Source organism: Pararge aegeria, chromosome 6 (assembly GCF_905163445.1).
Source record: "Pararge aegeria chromosome 6, ilParAegt1.1, whole genome shotgun sequence".
Taxonomy (NCBI): domain Eukaryota; kingdom Metazoa; phylum Arthropoda; class Insecta; order Lepidoptera; family Nymphalidae; genus Pararge; species Pararge aegeria.
Genome location: NC_053185.1, coordinates 11627723 through 11650143, shown reverse-complemented (window position 1 = coordinate 11650143; position 22421 = coordinate 11627723). Strand labels below are relative to the sequence as shown.

General features: G+C 34.1%; 3 protein-coding genes across 3 annotated transcripts in view; 2 read left to right on the top strand and 1 right to left on the bottom strand.

The window, feature by feature from the left end:
- The window catches only part of LOC120624244 (sterol O-acyltransferase 1), a 38255-nt gene extending 34991 nt beyond the window's left edge, over window positions 1–3264 (top strand). The window contains exons 9-10 of the mRNA XM_039890682.1: window positions 1740–1917; window positions 2580–3264. Coding sequence (XP_039746616.1) covers window positions 1740–1917; window positions 2580–2737 — 336 coding nt within the window. The 3' untranslated portion in view covers window positions 2738–3264. The remainder of the gene's footprint in view (window positions 1–1739; window positions 1918–2579) is intronic.
- Window positions 3265–8503: 5239 nt separating this feature from the next.
- LOC120624771 (syntenin-1-like) lies at window positions 8504–12350 on the bottom strand. The gene is made up of 4 exons (XM_039891498.1): window positions 11843–12350; window positions 10685–11013; window positions 9948–10211; window positions 8504–8797 (listed from the first exon to the last, which is right to left on the bottom strand). Exons 1-4 carry the CDS (start codon window positions 12077–12079, stop codon window positions 8749–8751), a joined length of 879 nt encoding a protein of 292 aa, XP_039747432.1. The 5' UTR covers window positions 12080–12350; the 3' UTR covers window positions 8504–8748.
- Window positions 12351–13341: 991 nt separating this feature from the next.
- Window positions 13342–20324, top strand: LOC120624695. The gene is made up of 6 exons (XM_039891371.1): window positions 13342–13475; window positions 14698–14891; window positions 15713–15823; window positions 16357–16473; window positions 16551–19939; window positions 20208–20324. Exons 1-6 carry the CDS (start codon window positions 13438–13440, stop codon window positions 20217–20219), a joined length of 3861 nt encoding a protein of 1286 aa, XP_039747305.1. The 5' UTR covers window positions 13342–13437; the 3' UTR covers window positions 20220–20324.
- The last annotated feature ends 2097 nt before the right edge of the window (window positions 20325–22421 follow it).

Genomic DNA, 22421 nt, shown 5'->3' with positions numbered 1-22421 from the left:
ATTGACATCTGGTAATTATTTAATTACCAGAAGTAAATACTATTTACATCTGGTAATTAGATAATTACCAGATGTAACTCAATGAGATCATTGAGGCCGTACGGAGCTTCCTATTTTATACTAATGAGGTCAACCGTCGAACAGCGTGCGATCGCTGTAGCTACAAGAGAGGTTTAATTTGGTTTATTCCTAAGAAAACAATGATTCTTCTTTCCTTCGAATTTCACTACAATAAATTATAAACCTACATACATAATGAAGCAAAATATGATTGTGGTAATAAACCTTCCAAATACCCTAGTTCGACTTGTTGACAATCCCAAATTGACTTGTTGACAATCCCAAATTGACTTGTTGTTTGGAGATGGGCACCGAAGAGATGTTAGCTCCCTTTGTGTGTGTGTTCTATCGACTCTATAATGGAGAGTGTTCCAAAGAGTTGTTTGCGTTGATACCTCCTTCCCTGTTCCCCCCTCATCATCTGGATGCCTGGTATTCTTCTACTGTTCGAAATACCAGATCATTTCTACCGCGCACTTGCAAATTATGGAACAATCTCCCACCTGATGTGTTTCCTCAAAAATACAATCTAGGGTTATTCAAGGAGTGGATAAACAAATTCCTTAAAAGCCGGCAACGCATCGGTGGCTCCTCTGGTGCTGCAGATGTTTATGGGCGGCGGTGATCACTTATCATCAGGTGACCCACTTGCTCGTTTGCCCGCTATTAATATAAAAAAAAAAATAGGTAGGTACATACCTAAACATTTTAGGAGGAAATCTCGTTATGAGATACCTACTGGAAGGGTAGCTCGGGTTACAGCACACCGGTGCTTTCCTAATGCAATGTCCATGAGGCTCATCTCCGGAAAAACGGTTTCCTAACCTCGTTTGCACAGCTTGTGCCAGAACAAGCTGCAGTCTCCCCGGGGTCTCAAAAAGAGAGCAGGCAGCCAGAGCCCCCACTCTGACCGGCTAACCTACCTAAACCTTTACTCAGCTAAACAGAGACGTGCTTGCCTGCACCGAAATATATCTGATGGTATCCACCAATTGCTTATGCAGTCGTTTGCCTAGAAGGTGCCTTTATACTTTTGAATAATAGGAACGACTTATTGTTGGTGAGAATAGAGCATGGGATATCCAGTTGTAACGATGCGGATACCTCGATAATGCCTCGCCGTTCGTGGGTATATAGATCAGAAACTAGCCCGGAACGAAACAAACTAGATTCTACTTACATATTATCAACTTGCAGGCCAATGATTATTTTTGTCTATACTGAGTATCAAAATCATCACCATCATCAAACCAATTCCTACAGGCCGCGGATCCCTCTCGGATAAGAAGGGCTAAGCCGGAGTCAACCAAACTGGCCAAGTGCGGGTTTGCAAACACAATGGAGAACCATTAGGCATTCGGATTTCCTAACGATGTTTTCGGTGAAAACCTGTTAAATGCACGTAACTGCGACAAGTTAAGAGATCGTGTCGGGGATTGAACTAAGTCCTCGAAAGGGACGGCGAAATCCTAACCACAGGGCCATAACCGACACACATTATCATTCACGATATAAAATATATTATTCTCTTAAATATTTCTAAAAGCTGCTATATATTAAGGACCCTTCTGCCGTGTCTAATATTAATGGGTTACGCGATTAAGGATAGATAGTAGACACACGATCTATCTCCTTTCTGATTATTATATATAAAATAATTTCAATTTACTATTTTCAAGGTGTCAGCGGCAGCTCACGAAGTGATACTAGCGCTCTCATTCGGATTCTTCTACCCCGTGCTCATGGTCGAATTTGGCGTATTCGGACTGCTTATGCTGCCACTAACTGCTAACAGCAGTCGCCGATATCCCAACACATCCAATCTTATGATGTGGTTGTCGTTTTTCATTGGAAATGGTGAGTAGAGTTACAATAGTGCTTGTCTTTTTCACGCTGCCATCGTCATCATATCAACCTATTACCGGCCCACTACATGCCACGGCTCTCCTCCTCACCCACTACTTACATTGTGAACTTCCCAAAGAGCCAACCTCAGACAAGGTCGTGCGATTTGTAAATGTCGGTAGGGCAATAGCTCTAATCCTTACTTCCGTACTAATATTATAAATGCAAAAACCGTTTCTTTGTTCGTCCTTCCTTAATGCCCTTACTAAAGCACCAATCAACTTAATAATTGGCACAGAATTAGTTAAAACAACGGAGAATAACATAGTTTTTAAAAAAAAATCTATGCCATGAAAATAATTTCTACAATAAAGGTACATTTTGTGAAAAAATATTTTCATTTCACGTTATTGTTACCTATGCATGCATACTATTGATACGTTGTTCTATAATACGCCTAAATAAACAATAAAACAAACAATAGGGTATATTTCCACCCACTAATTTTAATCGCTTCAGAAGCAGTAATGAAAAATTCCGCCGAGCGGTTCCAACTTCCAATTTCGATTCCATGCGGTCAAATGGATCGTGCAGGACACGTTAAAAACAATGTTAAAATAACTTGGTCATTTATTTCAAAAGGGGTTTTAAGAATTGTTATTTATTTTTCACAGGTCTACTATGGAGTTTGTATACGATGGAGTATTTTTCGAGAAAAAACTGCCCAGTTTCTGAAGACGATAGTTTTTTCGTACCGAAATCATGGTCTTGTCCTGAAATCGTATTGAAACCTAATTGGACGTTTCAAAATCCTTTCTACATAATTTACTGATAATAAAAAAAAAAAAAAATAAGGGTCAGCGCAGACTTTAAAAAAAAAGTATTAATTCAATTTCAATTATTAAATTTGCTAATTTGTATGTTTGAGGCCGCTTTCAGTATATCAATTCCACAAAGCGGTAATATTTTTATTTTTTACTACAACTCAACAACCAACGAATCATTTAGGTATGTTGTTTTACAAACCTATTTAATATAATGTGGTGTCTCACAGATGTGACGGTTTTGGTTAAGAATGTACTTATTTGAATTGGATAAGAAAGACATAATATTAGAAGGGAAATTTTTCCTACCACTCTCGATTCCATTGTCGACGCTGATCCTATTATATAGCAAGTAATTGTTCTAATGACTTAAATAATATTTCAATGTAGAATAGCTATTTCCGAATCTAATGATTGAATTTTTGCGTATAGAACGGACTGATCAAGTCCTAGTGTGGTATATTTGGTTGATTTTTATGATTACTTATCTAAAGTATGTGATTGTACTATATTACTTGATTTTATTAAAAATTGTTACAAACATGCTGTTATTATTAAAATTAAGTACCTCCTCCATGCAGTGGCGTGCTCTTCATACGTGCACAAAAGAACTGCCTACCCTAATTTATTTTTATAACTCTTATCATCAATAGCCTGTAACATACCCCTGCAGGCAAGAAAAAAATCATATCCCCCGATTATATCCCCTAACAAGGGATATAATTAATGTGTCCACCTCCTAAAACCCGAATAGGAACATGGAATAGGAGTAGTTTAACCCCGTTTATTATTACACATATATTATTTGGATATTATTTTGACTTGAGCGCCGGTGCTCTGAGATTTGATAAAGCTGTGGGAGAAGATACATTTGTCATACAAGGGATATAATTGTCTCCTGCCCATGCTAGCCATGCTGGAATAAAGGCCTCTCCCAAGAGGACGGTTTGCCCGTTATCACCGCTTCCCGTTCTCCGATAGATTCTATTAATTAATTCATTCATTAATTAATTCATTCATTCATTCATTAGTCACCTCGTAAGAAACCGGCGGGAAGAGTAGTGATGAAAACTGTGGTCTAATGTGCTATCACCACAGGCCAAAATAAGTAGGTATAGAATATAGGCCCCTTTCTATAAATTTATTTGTTTTCCCTAAGAGGCTAGGCGTTTATGTTTCATTTTCTATACAACTTTGGTTCTAATAATGATAATAATATAATATTTATTTATTTGCCAAATTGTGGGTACATAGCAAGTAAACATTTAATTTAAATACCTTTCACGAAATGTTTTAAAAATAAAATATAAATTACATTACAACAGTAGGTATATGTTTTATAAATATAACCTAAAATAAACTATGTAAAACTAAATAAAAACTATAACGTCTTCGAAACCACCGCAGCGAGGCACAGTTCCTAAGATGCTGGCAGCATTGCCCCTTTGGATGGCCAAACTAATTCGTTGGCCAGGGTAACTGCCCAAGGATCACCGGTAGACTACTAATAACATTACAATTTATATTTTATGGGATCATTAAACTGGTTGTTTATCTTCATTATCCTCATACTGAACAGTTATTAATTACAGGCCGCCACTCTTACTTAGGATAGTTTCAGACTTCAGAGTATAGTTATACCATTCACGCTGATCCAATGCGGGTTTATGGGCTTTTACAATCGTCGTATGATATTAAACGGATTAAAAATAATCATCATCATCCACACCGGCCCAACACACTGGTCTCCTCTCAGAATGTGAAGCGTTTAGACCGTAGTCCACCACGGTGACCTTGTTCGGATTAGTAGGATATCACTAACACGAGATTATAAACCTATCGAATGATTATGTCAAGAAACTGTAGTTTGCGGAAGTATTAAAGTATTATTAAGCACAAACACATTGTTAGGCAGTATTTTAAAAGAAAAACTACACATAAATGTAATATAAATTTAATTTTCCAATAATATAAAAATCTTATCATGGCATAACTATAATATTAATTATCTCCACAAGCCAAATCTCCCATCTAGATACATGAAAGCTGACGAAACAAGCTTTTATATTTAACAACTATCTTAAAACTATTATGTATTGTTTACTTTATAATTCATACTAATTTTATGGACGATGTGTGAAAAATATGTATTGGCATTAATTTAAACATTTCGAATTATTATCCCATTAGTTTATGTTTACTTATCCATGAAACAAAGCCTTTCTATATAGAAAACTTTTTATTTCAACATTAAAGAAAACAACATAGTATACAAAACATTGCCAGTTTGTAAAGTAAAATTGAGATAAAATTAGTAATTATAAAATAGGCTAATTTAGTATTTGAATATATAACTATTACTCTGATTTGACAATTCGTTTTATAAATTTCATTTCTAGCTGAGAGCGAAGAACGCCAGATATATCACTTATCTGAGACCTCGAACTTTCAAACTGGAAATCATAAACAACAGGTTTCTGTTTCGTAGATATATATATTTACAAATAAAAGAAACAAAAGACTTCTCTTTCTGAATAAATAATAAATCAACCAATGGATGACACAAAATTCGAGTGAACTTTATTTAAAAAATGCCTGTCTATAGAAAACTTAGATTGCTAATGTGATAAAAATACTAAATCTTACCCTAAAATCGTGTAATTGTCATAAAAGATAACTTTTCTTCAAGTGATATTTAGTAGTGTGACGAGGATGCAATCTTAAACCACGGCTAAGGACATCTTCTATTTAGATACAAATATGTCCTGCAATATATGTCATAATAAAAAAATTCAGGAAGGCTACTTTTAACAAAATACCTATATCACTTTTGAACCAAAAATGAATGAATCGTACATTATGTCCTTATGTCATTAACATTACACACTAAATATTCTATTTCTATTATGGCTTCACAATCTAATAGACACTGTCGAGGCATAGTGGGGCCAATTCTATTGTACATAAATCTCTTATCTCAACTAATTTGGCAGGTATTAAAATAATGCTGTTATTTATAAAGAGATTTTGTATTACAGAATTGGCACCAATAGGACATTGGTGCTAATTCGGTTGTACACAGACCTAAAATGGCAGCAACTAAAAAGTAGAAACCCATCCTATTTCTATTTATTTCTATGGCAAAACTTATGGATGTGGAATGGTCATTTTTAGGCTTAAGTTTTTCTATTTTATCATTTTATTGCCCTGAGGATTGTGTTCGGAGGAAAGTTATAAAACAGCAGATGTAACAAGGGTCATTTTATTGCTCCTATGTACTTAGCAGTAAATAATATCTTTTAAAAGATGTAAACCAAGCGATTTAAGAAGAATCCCAAATGGTAAACGACAAATATTTAGTAATGTATGTATGCGTGGGAACGTAGGTATGGATTCGTGTCGAGGCAAATTACCGATGCGGGCTGAGGAAACCCAGGTAGAGATGTGAAAAAACCATGTAACGACAAACGGGCAGTCCCTGTCCTGACCTGTCTTTTTATCTTCGTATGAATACACTTATATTTTAAGCGTCTCGTGATTCCTTTAATATTCAATAATATTCGTATTTTACGATAACGCCTACCTGGAATGCCCTCCCAGCAGAGCATTTGATCTTTACCCAACGCGAATTTCTCAAACCTCAAGGCATCAAACGAGATTTCGCATCGATCTGTAAGCATTGGTATTTTTTCCCAATAGTTAATGAGTAAATTTACGTTGGGGAAAAATTTAAAATACTCTGACCTGCCATCCCTTTGCACTGGCCCTTAATTTACATGCCACGATAGCTTATACCGCATTTGACGTTAGTATAGATTCCAACCCGTTACAATATTTGAAAACATCTCTACATTTAATCAGGTTCAGTATTCAGAAAATGCATAAGATAAAATATCCAATAATAAGACAAATTCTGACAAACATGACAAGAACAAAAAGACAAAGTATTTGCAATTCTGATGAGAAATTTGTTAGGATTCTCGTAACCAACATTCGAAGAAACTATCAATTGCAAAGTCTTTGTCTTCAACCAAAACAAAACGATCATTGAAATAAATCCGATACTGCAACAGAAATTATAACGTTGTTTTTAATGTTAATGTCAATGAAATTATTAAATTGCTTGTTATAAAGGTATAAATGGCGAGTCATGGACATCGAAAATGAACTAAATAAATGTGTGAACTAAAAAGAAACTAAAATGCAATAATGTCTAGTTTTGCAAGCATCACTGTTGCCATAATAACAGCTTGATCTTATGGATTTCATTCCTGTATAATGTAAAATATAGTATGCGGAATGTGATATATGTGTGTGGCGCTTAACAAAAGTATTTCTACAATGGTGCCAATTCTGTAGAACAGATATATCTGTAGTAAACTTAATTGACATATCTAAAAATAGAGTTATCCTTTTCCAGTGCCAAACAGCGTAATAGCTGATATCTGTAATAATTATTATATATTATTTTTATTATTTTAGCTATAATAGTTATTATAGCTAAAATAAATAAATATACTACGACACTACACACATCCCCATCTAGCCCCGAAGTAAGCGTGTCTTGTGTTATGGGTACTAACACGACTGATGAATATTTTTATTAAAAATATACAGATAAACACCCAGACCCACTGAAAAACATACATGTTCATCACACAAACATTTTCCATTTATGGGAATCGAACCCACTTCCTTGGATTCAGAAAGCAGGGTCGCTGCCCACAGCCGTCAAAATAAAAAGCCATTACAGGTACAGTGCGATTCAAACTTAAATGCGTCTGCGTGAAGTTACCAGACGTGCGCTGTTACCGTCCCCGCTACACCGGACACTCAAAATGTGTGTGGTGCGCAACGTCGTGCGCAAACTTCAGGGGCACATATATTACTACAGCTTTAATAATTATTGAAGCTAATGTAAATAGATATCTGGTTTTGTATCTAATGATGGCAAATTATGTTCAGTTATGTATTATTCCTTTTTTGATCAGTAAATGGAAAACACTACTTGTCAACTAAATTTAGTTTAGAGGTTTGTGTACTAGAGAATCGGCACCTTAAATGGCAGAATATCTTCATAATAAGAAGAAGAAGAAGTACTTCTTCGTAAGAAGTAAAACTAAGGGCGTTTTGGAATGACAGCAAATGGATTTTCAACAATATTATGAAATTGCGCCCTATTAACTTGAACAGATATACCTAAGTTTTAGGAGCTAGTCGCCTGAAAACCCCGTAACTGTTAAGGTCGAAAATGTCAAATAGTTGTCAATAGCTATAGCTGTAATGCTTGGACTTTGGTAAATTTTACATCCCTTAATAGGCATTCGTTTTATTAATTATTCTATTTTAATCAAAATATAATGCTAAAATTCAATTTGGCATAGTCTTGGGGTCACTTGTTCTCTTTTACGAAACTAAAGTAATTCGGTATTTTTCGTTATTGCGTAACAACTAACAAAATAATAATGTTTATATATAAAAAATGCAAAGGACTATCTTGTCAATAGCAAGTTTAAGCATATTGCAAACAAATTACTATCATAAAAACTTAAACACAAATACAATTTCAAAACATCAGCTATGCAAAGTCCAAACAAAATATAATTTTGAAATAATATACTAAGAACAAAATTGGATCTTCACAGCCCTTACTGACTATTGTATAATAAAAAATTATTAATCTTATAAAATAAATTAAACTGTCTGTCTATCTGAAATGTCAAAAAAAGAAATTCTTGAACTGTATTATAAATGTAGTTTTTCATGAAAAAAATATAATATTCAGACTGTTTATAATGTAACACAATTAAAATTGAAAGTCATATTATTTTGTACGTAGATTAGAGTTAAACACAGTCTTTATAAGATAAGATCATAATAATATATTGACACTATAAATTTCTAAACAAAGATAAAGTACAAAATAAGTGCTGCTAAATATAAAACTATATAATTCGTGCATCTGTGAAATACTTGTCAATTTCATAAATTATAAACATTTTACCAACTTCTTTAAATTTTACACAGCTGGTGTACGGTCCAGTTCTTTGAACAATGAGCTTGACATCCTGTAATTAAAAAGACAGATAAATTATAACTAATATTATAATGCTAAATATTGTTTGTAAGGAGACCTGGAAAACACATTTTCCCTAAATTACCTAAGAACATTCCCGCGTCTACTCCTTGCAAACCAGCCTTGTATCAAACTTTTAGACTTAACTTAATAATATCGAAAGAGATTTTAACAATATATCCAGTTCACCAATGGTCAATGTCATCATGGTGGTTACCATGATGGCATTGACCATTGGTGACCTAGTTTGAATTGGTGCAGTGTGAGGATGGCAGATCTGGGATAGTAGGTGTTGTACAAGGTCAGTAAGGAAATATAAGGAAGAGCGCGCGCGCAGCAGCCACTGTGCTATTACTACCACCTACTGCGATCTCCAGGCCTTCTGGACAGTGTGGAGATTACGAGCATACCAACCAGTTGGAACAGGCCTTAAGTCCAGTGGACTGTTATAGTAGCCTATTATTATTTATTTATTTAGTTTAAAAGGTTCTAGAGAAGGAAGGAGAGAGGAAGATTACACTGTGAAGAAGATGAAATGGCCCTGTTAGGAAGAGGGAAATTCAACCTGTATAAAGCCAGTAGCTAGTTACAACCATATGGGCAGATGTACCACCAAGCCATTTAGCGTTCCAACAGGATACTGTGTAGAGACCAATAAGGGGTTTGGGTTTAATACAACTGCCATAACAAACAATCATCCCTTGCCACCAGGTGTAATTGGCTTACTTGTTGTGGAATAATAGTTGTGCAAAAGCAAAGCATTGGTTTATCTGTGACAAGGCTAAGTGACGTAATTGTTTAATAATAGATGTTCTCTTATCAGGAGCAGAATATAATGTATATAGTTTTGATTAGATTAGTTTTTTAGTTGATTAGATTAGTTTTTTCAAACAGTCATATAATCTAGCTCTATGAGTCATAGATAATGTGATGCATAAAAAAACAACTACTTTCCTTTTTCGAGAAATAAAATTGGTTAAAATATATTTATCACTAAACACTTATTAACTACTAACTATTTCAAAATATATCATAGTTTAGTAAAGTTCCTAACTTGCAGATCCAGTATTGATGATAGTGTGTGGGGATGTATATGCTTATGAAATATTTCCCAATTTATATGATTCAAATGCAATACTCACTTGCTTATCATATGCTTGTAAATATATTGTGGAATAATGGTTATGTTTACGACTGAGGGGCTGGCATCAATCACCTTTGATATGTCCTTATCTTTCATACCCACAACATTAACAGTGTTTATTTCCAGTATTTGATGGTCAGTCAGTAAACCATTCCTTGCTGCAGATGAATCCTTTACCAATCCAACAATATTTCCATCTTTGAATTGGAATCCAACATGTCCAACAGAGTCCTTATGCAGAGTCACAGTCCTCTCAAAAGGCCTAAAAATAAAATATTTTTTAATTAAATAAGGTTTGCCCGCATTTTTCGTCCACTTCTATCATGAGTCCATAGCTTGTTTTCTTGGGATAAGAAGTAGCCTATGTTACTCTCCACCCTTTCAACCTATGCAATAAAGTTGATTGCTTGTATAGTAAGGATGTGAAGGAGAAACAAACAAACAAACAAACAATCACACTTTTGCAATGATAATATTAGAAGGGATAAGGATAGTAAGGAACTTACATATAAAATTAGCACATAAAGAATAATATACTGTGAAAAAACTCAATTAGGAAACAACAAGAAAAAAAAACACCTGGAGAAGACCTATGCGTCAGGAGAGACCCTGATTACAAAAAAAAATAAGGGCAAGATTTTAATGAAAATTTTTTCATTGTTTAAATTGTATGTCCAGGAATTAAGAAATTTATTTTATAGTGTTCCAACGCAAGAAAGAAACGCATATAATTACCTATCACGAACAGCCATGGTAATCCCGTTTACAGGAGCCTTCTTCAGAATGGCATGGCATTGGTCCATGGTCATTCCAGCCATTGTCACATTGTTTATCTCCAGAATTTGGTCACCAAATCTAAGCCCAGCCAAAGCAGCTGGACTTCCCGCAGCAACATAACACACAAATACTCCATTATTGACAGAGTGAAGCCTCAAGCCGCACCTTCCATCTCTATCTTTACAAAGTATGATTTGTCTGATCCCATTTGTGACAGTCGCTTTTAAAAGGCTTGGAGACTGAGAAGAGATGGGCGCTACCATACTTAATGCACCAGAAGGTTGAAACTGTTATAATAAAAAACAATAATTAGACATTAATAAGAATTCCTATCTTTTTTTTGCACCCAGATTAGAGAACCAGAGCACCCAGATTGCTAATTGCCTTTAAGAACAAGGAGCCAGTGTATGCCAAATAGAGCCAAACCATGAGCATTAACAGCTTTGGTGGCCGTACCTTAACAACCTTCTTCCTTTTTCAACATAATGGTAAATCAATTGATTTCTGTTAATCAAGCTAACCCAATTATAAAATTATTTACACTTTACAGCCTACCTGGTGGCGAATGCTGTAGTACTATGTCAGTCATGTCAGGAGGGTCAATTGGGAAAATAAATTGCAGCTACGAACACATCATTATTGATGTTTTGGTCATTTTGGAGTATCTCAAGAGTTTTAAGCCACAAGTTTATGGTAAATTTATTATATCCTAGACACAGATATATAGTTGGGAGTCAAATATTCAACAAAACATATGTTTTGTTTGACAAAATTATTTCTGTTTAAGTAATAATTTTTAGGGTGTGTTAAGGGTGTAACCAATGTGTGTGTACTTAAAATAAAAATAAATTAAATCTTAATTTTGTCTGGTCTTGTCTGGTGGTCCTTGATCTTGGTTAGTTAACACCCTACTGGCAAAGATGTGCTACCAAGCAATTTAGTATTCCAGTGTAGTGTGTGTGTGTGTGTGCCACATAGAAACTAATTACTAACATAATATAACTCCTATACCTCTAACAGGTGTAGCCTGCTGCCTTCTTAGTGCATTGTCTCACCTGCAGGTGAGATTGCCGTCAACAAGCTAATTTTAAATAGATTAAAAATTAAAAAACTTACGGTTTGTACTTGATATTCAGGCATGTTGACCGCAATAACATCTTGTGAGAGCTCCAATCCCATGTAATCTCCAAGCGCAGGATAAACATGTCTGGGAACGCTGGGGGAGGCCGTTGCGGCTGAAGCAGTTATTGGCTGATACGTCGAATGGTACGATGGTGGTGCTTGGTGTTGAGCCATTTGTGCGCGGACCATCTTGTCCACTTTCATATCTTCCAACGAGGGATACAGAGACATGTTGGCTTTGTTAATATGTCGCAAGATTCACGAAGTATCTTTTGTAACTGTGTTGTATTTATTCAATTCGTCACGTCTATTCTCCTTCAAAACTTTATATTCTGTAACGAAATTTTATGAACCTCGCTCTCAAAAAGAAAATATAGAACAAAAATAACGAAGTAGGCACAAGGTTGCTGGTTGATACAAATTACAAAAGGAAAACACGATTTACGCAGGAAACACCTAGTTGGTACTTGGTAGCGAAGTATTCGATTGTTGAATGACGTTTTGGGAAAAACAATGACTAATTGATTAGCTATGCTCTTAACGTGCTACCACACCTTTCTGACCTATAAACCGACAAATTTGTTTTTTTGTGGTTTTGGCTCAAGAGACTGGCGAGATTGGATGACTGAATTTGTTTACTTAAACCCGGCTAAAAATTAGGGTCCGGCTTTACACCACACTCTGAGGTTGCCTCCATACGCTTGGCAACCAACAGCAAACAGTGAATAACAAACAACAAACACACATCAATTAAATGTGTCAGTTATGTACACAGTATGTACATTACGGAAACATTTCATTAATGTGTAGGTTTTATACAGTAATATTTCTGATATTGTATATTAATTCTAAAGAAATTTGTATTTGAATACTTAGTTATGTATGTGCGTTAGTGTTTGGATCTGAGAGTTGTACCTACTGTTAGAGTTCGTCAGAATGTCATACATTGCAAAGTATCCATACGCTTGTCTATATTTATTTATAACTGCGGTGACACGCAATTCGGAGCAGCAATATCTTAACCATAGAAGTGGTGACATAAGGGGGGATGGGAAGAGGATTAAAATACTAGAATTTGCACAAATACAGGACCTAAGGATATGTTAATAATTAAAAATAAAAAAATATTTGGTAGTACAAAACTTGCGGAATCTTATAAGAAATTCAGAACACTTCACACCCGGTGATCCTGTCGTGTTCCCAGCTACGCTATCCTACTTTTTTAAGTTTGTTTTTGTTGTGTCCATTGTTTTTTTTTCCTATTTGTGGTGTACAAATAAAGTGTATAAATAAAAATAAATAAATAAAAATAAATAACAGCTAGGAGCAGCGGCAGGTGACGCTTAAGTTCGTGTTTGCAGCGGTATTTGATACATTTTCTATATGTACTTGATTTTTATATCGATATGTAGGAAAAAATATCGAAATGTCGACATATCGATATTGTTACTACAAGCCTATGTGATATGTCACAGCAGTCAGCAACAGTCAAAGTAAAGTTATGAATGTGTACATTGTAAATAAATGTAATAATTAAAAGTAGATTTGCAAGCAATTTTAAACTTTATATTCAAAATACATTTGGTAGAATGGGACCTAGCCCTACAAATAAACAACGCACACCAAGGTTAGTAGTTATATTAAGTTTATATTAAGTACAAAAATAAAACATTTCATTGGTTTTTTACAGTAATATTACTGATATTGTATATTAATTCTAAAGAAATTGGTTATTAAATACTCAGATATATATGTATGTATGTGTATGAGTGTTTTGATCTGAGAGTTGTACCTGCTGTTAGATTTGGTAAGAATGCCATACATTGTATGAACACATATTCCCACACAAGCTTTCGTTCCTCACAAGTAGCAGATTCCATTTTTACAAAAAAAATTGCACGTTTTCTAGGCCAAGGGATACCCTGGTTTAAAATAAAACATACAGTACTTATATATCAGGATAATTGGACAAACCAAGTCTGTGCGAAAACTCTCGTACAATTGCAAAGGGTCTAAGAAGATTTTGCACGCCTTATCTTATGTTTTTCACCAAAGTTTGGTTAGTTTAAATTAGAATTTTTGTTGCTGATATGGGCAATAGTGTTTGTGAGACCAAGTCTCCAGGCAATGAGTTGGATCACAGATTTAGTTGGTAAGCGTCAAAAATAACAGTGGATCTTCCCTGGGAGCGGTGATATACTTGAGGATTTATAACACTAAAGAAAAGTTATATTTGGAATATAAAATCTAATGACATACTTTGCCTTATAAGGAAATTAACCTAAACCTACCTAACCTTGGGTAATTGCAAATTATCTGATCCTTTGCAATCATCTTTGTTTTATTGCAAAAAATTAAATTTTGCCTACTATTCACCAATTTCTATCATCATCAACCAAATCATCCTATTGGGAACTGAGTCAATGCAATGTCTGTAATGAAACAAAGTAATATGAGAAATTGTATCTGATTGATGGATGATTGTAATTTTAATTGAATATTAAATAAAATAACTGTTTAATGTAAAATGTCAGTAACATTTTGAATATTATAATATTATTAGATATTATATAGATTACATGTATGATAAAAAAGCTTGGGTATTAATTGCTCTTACTTCATAGCTCAACATTAACTAGACTATGAGATGGTGATAACAAAAAAAACCTGGCTAAGTTTGTTGTGGGCTCTTCTTAGACTAACCCTCCTGGCTTTCGTTTTAAGTTAACGTATGCAGTTATCACCATCACTAACATTAGTGTAAAGTGTTACATGTATAAACACTTCATAAGTGCCTGTAAACATTAATAAAACATTTTTGAATTTTGAATTTTCTTACAATTTTTCAGCAGATGCAGAGAATGGGAACGTCAACGACGCATAAAATTTAATGATGCAATTTCAACACTTGGAGAAGTAGTGAAAACTATAAACAAGGCTAACAACAATGAAGAAGCTGATAATGTTCAATATCCTAAGATTGAAATAGTGCAAAAAGCTATAGTTTGCCTCTCAAACTTTGTACAAGAAAAAACACAGCTAAGTAAGTAACAAAGAAGATCACTAGACAACATAGATGTTAATTACACTATATATTCTTATGCAGAGTATTAAAATATTTGGAGTAATCATCATCAATATGATGCTTACTGGGACACTGAAAATATGGGTCATATGTAAATGTCTTTAAATTTTAGTTAGTTTAGGAGGTACTAAAGGAAGTAGTGTTGACTAGATATCACATCTTCCCCTAAATAGTTTTGGTTTCCCTAATCCACACTGTACAGAATGTGAAATGCTGGAAGACATCCAGCATATCCTTTTGGAATGTGTAGGTAACAAGTTGGAAAGAACAAATTTATTTAATAAGTTTAATTTAGAACGTATGAATATTGGTATTTTTAATAGCATTCTGGCTTCTCCGTTTTCACAAGAGGCTAGAATGCTATAACAATGCGGCGTAGAGAGTAGTTAGAAGTAAGTGTAGGTACAACAAAGTGTAAACCTATGAGGGTGACATGTTCAGTGTTGAACAAACCCTTTAATAAAAGAAAAAAAAAACTCTTTTATTCTATCTTTACTATCAATTCATCTCTATCGGTCTCATCATCATCAGCAGCCCTATTGGAAATGTAAAGCATTGAACCCCCACTCTGCTCTGATTCTGGTTGAAAATGCTTACAATCTCACCTGAAAGTGTAAATAATGAATCAGCCTTAAATGGAAGCAGGCTAACGTGTGTGATATGGTAGTTTATAATATACTCCCATTCAATTTTTATGCTGCATTGTATGGTTAGTTTTAAGTTTACTCGCAGTTGGAGGCAAAAGGCAAAAGTTATTAAAAAATTAAATCTTTTTGCAGAAGCAGACATATTAGCCTTAGAAGTGAAATTAGAAGCAATTGAAAAACAAAAAAATAATAAGAGGGATGTTTCAATACAAGTTACTCTTGGGATAAATAAGAAAGGTCAAAGTAAGTTAAATAATATGCCACAGTCTACTATAATTCATGGTATACTTGCTGTTTTGCAACTGATACCACTCACCAAGTACCTTACCTGTGACCTTTAATTCTCTGAAAAAATTACAGCTTTATATTAAGAGTTATATTCACCCATTTATATCCCCTAATTACCAGATTTAATTCCTATATTTAGGATTTTTTTATTGATTCATAAAGCTGGCCATTTTAACATACAAAAGTGTTAATTTTAATTGAATTCTTGTTAGTAAATTGTCTTACATAAATTTCTTAAAACAGCTTAAATTTTATAAAATAAGAGTTTCTTTTAGTTATGAACATGGTTAGGTTAAAATGAATTCACTTTGTGCCTGATTTAAAAAGTCATCAATTAGTTAGTTAGTTTGATTTTAGTAAAATTAAAAAATTGAAAAGTTAATATGGACATCATGCAATATATATGTAATGCAATATCTTTATATGCCTTGTTGCATTTTTTTTAATAATTTGTACTTGTATGTATATATTTTTTTTATTTTTTACAGATGGTAAATGTGTAAAATTAATTATGCAACAAAAACCAAAAGAAAAAAAGGATTCATCTAAGTATAAATGTCCACCAAAGTTACCAAAGTTATTACCAATAACTAATCTGAAAAAAGGTATTTATATTTTTGAACTATTTACAAAAGTTTACAATAATATAATTTTGAAACTACAATGGCTTTTTTTTTTCCAGAAAATACTATTGTTATGTTGCCAGCTACACCATATATATTTCCACAGAGGCCTGTTTTGTTTCCTCAAGGTCCAACAATCGTATTGGTAGATACAAGTCTTCAGCAACTAAATAAGCCAACCACAATTCCTATTATTAATAGAAATATGAATGACATCACAAAAACAACAATGGTTAATGTGCTACCAATCTCTGCATACTCCCATCCATTATCAGCTAAAATTAAGAAAAGTAGCACCAAAACAAGGAATAATACAAACCGAAAAAATGCTAAAAAGACCAAATTAATTGAATCGATAGATAATAAAAAAGAGGAAAATGTAGAAAGCAAAGGAAAACCCTTTGAAGAATTGAGTAAAAGCGATGATAATAGTTCTAATGATAAGAAAGCCACAACTACTGAAGCAGTCATAAAAACTAGCAAAGACACTTTAAACACAGATAAACCAAAACTTCCTGAATCTGAGAAATTTGATACTGAAGACACTGCGAAAGAGATTATTACAAAAACGGATTCTAATACAACTCAAGACGAAAGCTTTACCAGCCAACCAACATGTTCTGAATCTTCAATTAGTGATTCAAATAAGGAAACCATTGTAATACTACCGAAATTCACTACTGCTGCTGAAAAACTTACAAACTCTGTTATAATACAAGATGCTTCTACGAAGAGTTCTAAAATTCCTCCTGACAAAGATGCAGTGCAAAATGAATTCAAAAATAAGGAAAACAAGATGCACACTATTATTGATACCACAATATGTGAAAGTGTTGTTGATGGTGGAAATGCGCGTTTGGAATTAGCAGAAGAGCTCTTAGCTGCATCGCCGACTGCAGCTTTCTTGATGTCTTTTCCATTAGTAAGTGGAAATAGAGCAGACAGTCCTGCAGAGGAGGCTCCGACTACCAATGTCAAAGAAACTAACCGAAGAAATGAAACACCATCACAACAAATCTCTTATTTTGATAAATCAAATACTGAAATTAAAAGCAAAACTTCTAGCAAATCTCACAATACTACTATTCCTACGTCTGCTACTAATACTGTTTCCCATAAAACAACTGAACAGCAAAAATGTGAAACTACTAAAACATCGAATGCTAAAATTGCTTCAGTACCTGCGACAACAAACGAGAATCCATTTTTAAATTTACCTTCAATAATACCATCGAGTTGTACATTAATCGACTCAACATTCGGTTTAGACTTTGACTGTAATAGTACTAAAGCAAGTCAAGCAACAAATTACACCACATCTAATAATATATTCTACAAAAGTGATCCCTTTAACACAGTTAAAAGTACTATATATAGTACAAGCAGTATTTCCTCCGGTCATGAGTTTAATAGTTTAGGATTATATCCATGTGCAATGGAAAATTGCTCTGGTAAAAATAAATCTGATTACTCAAACGTAGAAGACAACCTTATGAAAATTAATTCTTCAAGGTTAACCTATGATATTGATTTAGGTTGGTCTCATAAAGGTTTAGACTTTGTTAACTGCACAACTGGTACTAACACGTTACACAAAGATACCATTCTTACAACTGCTGCTACCCCGTTTTCAACTGCTTATAATCCATTTAATCCAGACTTCCATGTACCTTTAGTATCAAATCCAAGCAAAAAAAACCCAGTTACTAAAGCTAGTACTTTTCCTGAACCCATCTCTAGCTTTTATTCTCAGAGTACTAACTTGTGGCCAGAGGATGTTTCGTCTATACACACAAATAGCAATGTCTCAAGGAATTTTATACAGAAACAACAAAACTATTTTACTCCAGAAAATATAAATCCAAATATGAATTCAAAGACTGGCATTGCGAAATTTGATAACAAAAGTATGACAGAAAATACTCCCAATATTGTTAAGTCGTCGCCTGTTGTAGACCAGCATATAGTCGAAAAATATACAAAAAAATCTCCAAACAAAATGCATATAAATTGGATGACATCAGAAATAAGACCTTTGCAAAATAATTGTAACCAAAACCAAACCAATTTAAAAGAGTCAGTCAAAATCCCTTATTCTCAAGTAGATCAAATTACTAAAAAACCTTCCCAGAATGATAGTTATTTTCCTATCAATATGCATAATTTCCCAACTCAGTCTAACCATGAAGAACATCAGGTATGGCCCACAGCTCGGCCAGCTGGAACTACAGAAATTAGTATTGAACCACCTCCAATAAATCTGCCTACTTTGGTTGGAGACTTGGCTTTAGGTCCACATGATAAAAAGAAAGGCGAAATTGGAAATAGGATCTTACCACATTCAGAATTACAAAGCTGCGGAAATTTTCTATCCGTTACTCAGTTAATGAATCGTTCAAGCGATAATATGCCTTCTCGCTCCAATGGGCCTATTAACGAACCACATAAATCGATATCATCAAAACAAAATATATCCCATGTTGTGAACGAATCGAACAGAAAACCGATGCTCGCTCATCCGCAAATCTGTTATGGTTTTAATGACTCAAAAGTTACTAATCCTTATGAAAATATAACTCAATTTTCGCAAACCAAATGTAAATCTAATAGTAAACCGGATAAAAGTTCCAAAGCGCACAAAAACAATTATTCAGCTGAGGCGTTAATACGTGGCGGTTCAACATGCAATCAAAAATTGCACGACAACAATAACATAAAATTCATGGGAAATCCACAGAAATATAATGACTTCAATGTCTCACACGATAGTGGAATTGCTCAGGTGTCACATTTTCCTCCGATACTTGACTATTCTGAGAATAACTTTGCAGGACAGCAATTATCAGGAACAACATTATACAATTCCACAACAAATACGATATCAAATTCATTTTATTCAAATTTTATGCCTGGAAGTAGTAATTTAATGGCTGGCAATTATGCAGGCGGCTCGTTTTCAAGTGATTTTGTAGATTATAGTCAAGTAGCAGAATGTAATTACACAAACCAGAAGTATAATGAAATAAAAATGAAAAACAATACGAGCACATTTCAACAAGATAAGGAACCATCTAATTATAAGATATCAAGAAGAGAGTCTGCACCGAAACATAAATTAGAATTTTCCAAAAAGGAATCTAGTAAGAAATACCAAAGCAAGAGGCCTAAACTAACAAACGAAGTTGAAGAGTGGAACGACAGTCATTTACTGTGGCAGAATAAGACGCCAGCTAAAAGACATCAAAACTTGATGTCAGAAGAGCTAACATTCTCAAACTATGTTGGAAATCAAATGCCAACACAGTATCAGCCTGATTTTTTCAATAGTCACTTAATGCAACCAAACATACAAAATGTAGGACCAAGTGCTGATCGATCTTTATCAAGCCTGCCGGTAGCTTCCCGTGCTAACTTCAATCTCAGCGCATTGTTTCCAGAAATAACTATGGTGAGTTAGCTTTTATTCACACATGTCAGGGTCTGAGCTTTCTGAAGCTTTCGTTAAAAAAAATCATTATCAGTGTTCTAGGTTGGGAGTTTTAATAATTTGTACACATCATAATCCGTGTCATCATCATAATCCGTATAGCGTCGATGGAATGTTTAACTTTTACACTGACTGAATCCTAAGAGCAGAGTTTTAAGACCTCCTTTTAGTTTAGTTGTGCAGCCGAATTGCAACCAGTAACATTTGTTTAATATTTTTTTTGTTTCAGAAGGTGCAATGACATTAGGTTACAATGGCATATGATTAAAGTATACGCGTTACGCAACTGTGATTAAGCAACTAATGTTATTAATAAAAGTAGCTAGTTGAAAAAATAAATTTTACCTATAAGCTTATTTATTATAATAAATGTTAAGTTATGAAAGTTGACATGTTTTTTGATTTTTGAAGTGCGTCTATTCTTATCTAGAATATTACTTTTTTATCTGGAAATATCTTTTAAGTCACATTTAAATGGGTTTAAATTATTTAGTATCGAACCCGGTTTTTTTTTCTGATGACAGACCAAATACTAAAAAAATGTGACCTTAATCGAAATAAGTAAAATATCCGACTAAAACCATTTAAAGCGTCAGGGTTCTGCATCTTCACATTTTATTGTACAAAGATTAATTGTACGCGTTCGTTTGGGTTGACTGGCAAAATTTGTGAAAAGCAGTTTTAGAAATTGGCGTTCCTCAACATCTTATTGCCCTTTTACATTTCTTGATATCAAAAACATAATTGGAAAGGCGTATACCAAGGACCCATCAAGGTGTATAGAGAATTCTTCATACAGATTGGGAAGGTGAAACCAGTATTGGAGACGTCAAACTTACGTAGGTAGGTTCGCTGTGGACACCACCTTCACGCTATGAAGTGGCATTGAAATGGTACTTCTGAAGACGGTTAGCAACTCTCTCAGAGAGAACAAAAACAAATGGTATGGTTGGATGTGGACCAATCAGGTAGGAAGTGCCTGGTTGTGGATATTCTTTTTTTTTTTTTTTTTTTAAATTAAGGGTGTTTATACTTTTTCTACGTAAACAGATAAGAAATGAGATCAGTAAAAAAAACATCATAACATGTTGATAAGCTGACGTAATGGACGTGGCACATAGTACACCGGACCGATGGACCTTGGGGTCCTAAAGCCCTGAAGCCTACAGAGAAGAGAAAATAAGAAGAAGAAAATGAGGCGTTGATAGATCTTAGCCTAGGTTGGTAGACCACATATAAAGGGACAGGTAATCACTGGGCAACAATGCTGTAAATTATTGGTAATTGCCATCTTATCCCAAAAGACAATCCACCATCTATCAACGGACGTCCGTCACTTGATATAATGATGTTGAAAGTTTGATGAAGATTTTAGAACATGAGATCCAACACTTAGTTCTGATCAATAATATCTATCTGTACTATATAGCCCGAGAAATCATGTGACCATACATACACACATCGCAATCTAGCCCAGAAATTGAAAAACATTTATGTTCATCACATAAACATTTTCCATCCCTCCGCTGCCCAACTAAGTTATGGTAGGATTAAGACGACTTTGAGCATGTTATAGAGAACTCTTGGTTCTCAGGCATGCATTCCTCTCGATGTTTTCCTTCACCTAAGACTGAATTGTTTCAATTTGAAACGCACTAAACTCCGAAAATTTAGAGGTGTGAGCTGGAGATCGAACTGGGTCCCCCTGAAAAGGAAGCTGAAGCGATAACCGCTATCCAGTATCCCCTAACGTGAAGTCCCCTTAATGCTTATCTAGGTATGCGTAGTTAAGTCTTATATTAGTGGCTCGTCGGTAGCAGCTACCTACTACCTGTCTACCTACCACTTTGTAACTAAGTACTTAGATAATAACTTTTTTTTTAAATACTGTTTATAAAACAAGCTTTATTTAAACTATAATGAAATAAAAAATTGTTTTCAAGTTAGAAAAAATAGAGTAGGTACCTATAAAAAACTCGAAATGTACATAGGTAGGCATCCAAACGTATAACGAAGGTAGGTATATTTCAAAACAACGACATTTAAAAAAAACCAGTCTAATTTACGCTATCTGTAATACCTAAAATAACTTCCTACGCTTTAAATAGGTAGGAAGGTTAACCATTAGGTTATACTTTTACTTGTGTCATCGTCCTTTATTGATTTACTTTTTAACCGAAGTTGCTTTCCTTAGATAAAAAGTAGCCCAAGGCCTCCATCTCATAAGCCAATGGGAAGAACTATTTAAAAAAAAATCACGTTGATATGTTTATTTTATTTTATTTATTTATTTTTTACTACACAAACTACTAAAATTAGTATTCTTCGCATCCTGAAACTCATATAAGTGTTGCTCCGTTGCTAAGCAAAACAGAATAACCAACAAACACAATTTCACATTTGCAATATTAGTAAGGATTACTTAGATCATGACGCGTGTTGT

Excerpts from the sequence above, each read along its gene's own strand:
- LOC120624771 (XM_039891498.1), bottom strand. The coding sequence starts at position 12,079 with ATGTCTCTGTATCCCTCGTTGGAAGATATGAAAGTGGACAAGATGGTC. Across the intron at positions 10,212-10,684 it reads ACCATGGCTGTTCGTGATAG|GCCTTTTGAGAGGACTGTGA; the intron begins GTAATTATATGC and ends TTTTATTTTTAG. Across the intron at positions 8,798-9,947 it reads TACAAGCATATGATAAGCAA|GATGTCAAGCTCATTGTTCA; the intron begins GTGAGTATTGCA and ends TTTTAATTACAG.
- LOC120624695 (XM_039891371.1), top strand. The coding sequence starts at position 13,438 with ATGGGACCTAGCCCTACAAATAAACAACGCACACCAAG. Across the intron at positions 15,824-16,356 it reads GATAAATAAGAAAGGTCAAA|ATGGTAAATGTGTAAAATTA; the intron begins GTAAGTTAAATA and ends TATTTTTTACAG. Across the intron at positions 16,474-16,550 it reads AATAACTAATCTGAAAAAAG|AAAATACTATTGTTATGTTG; the intron begins GTATTTATATTT and ends TTTTTTTTCCAG.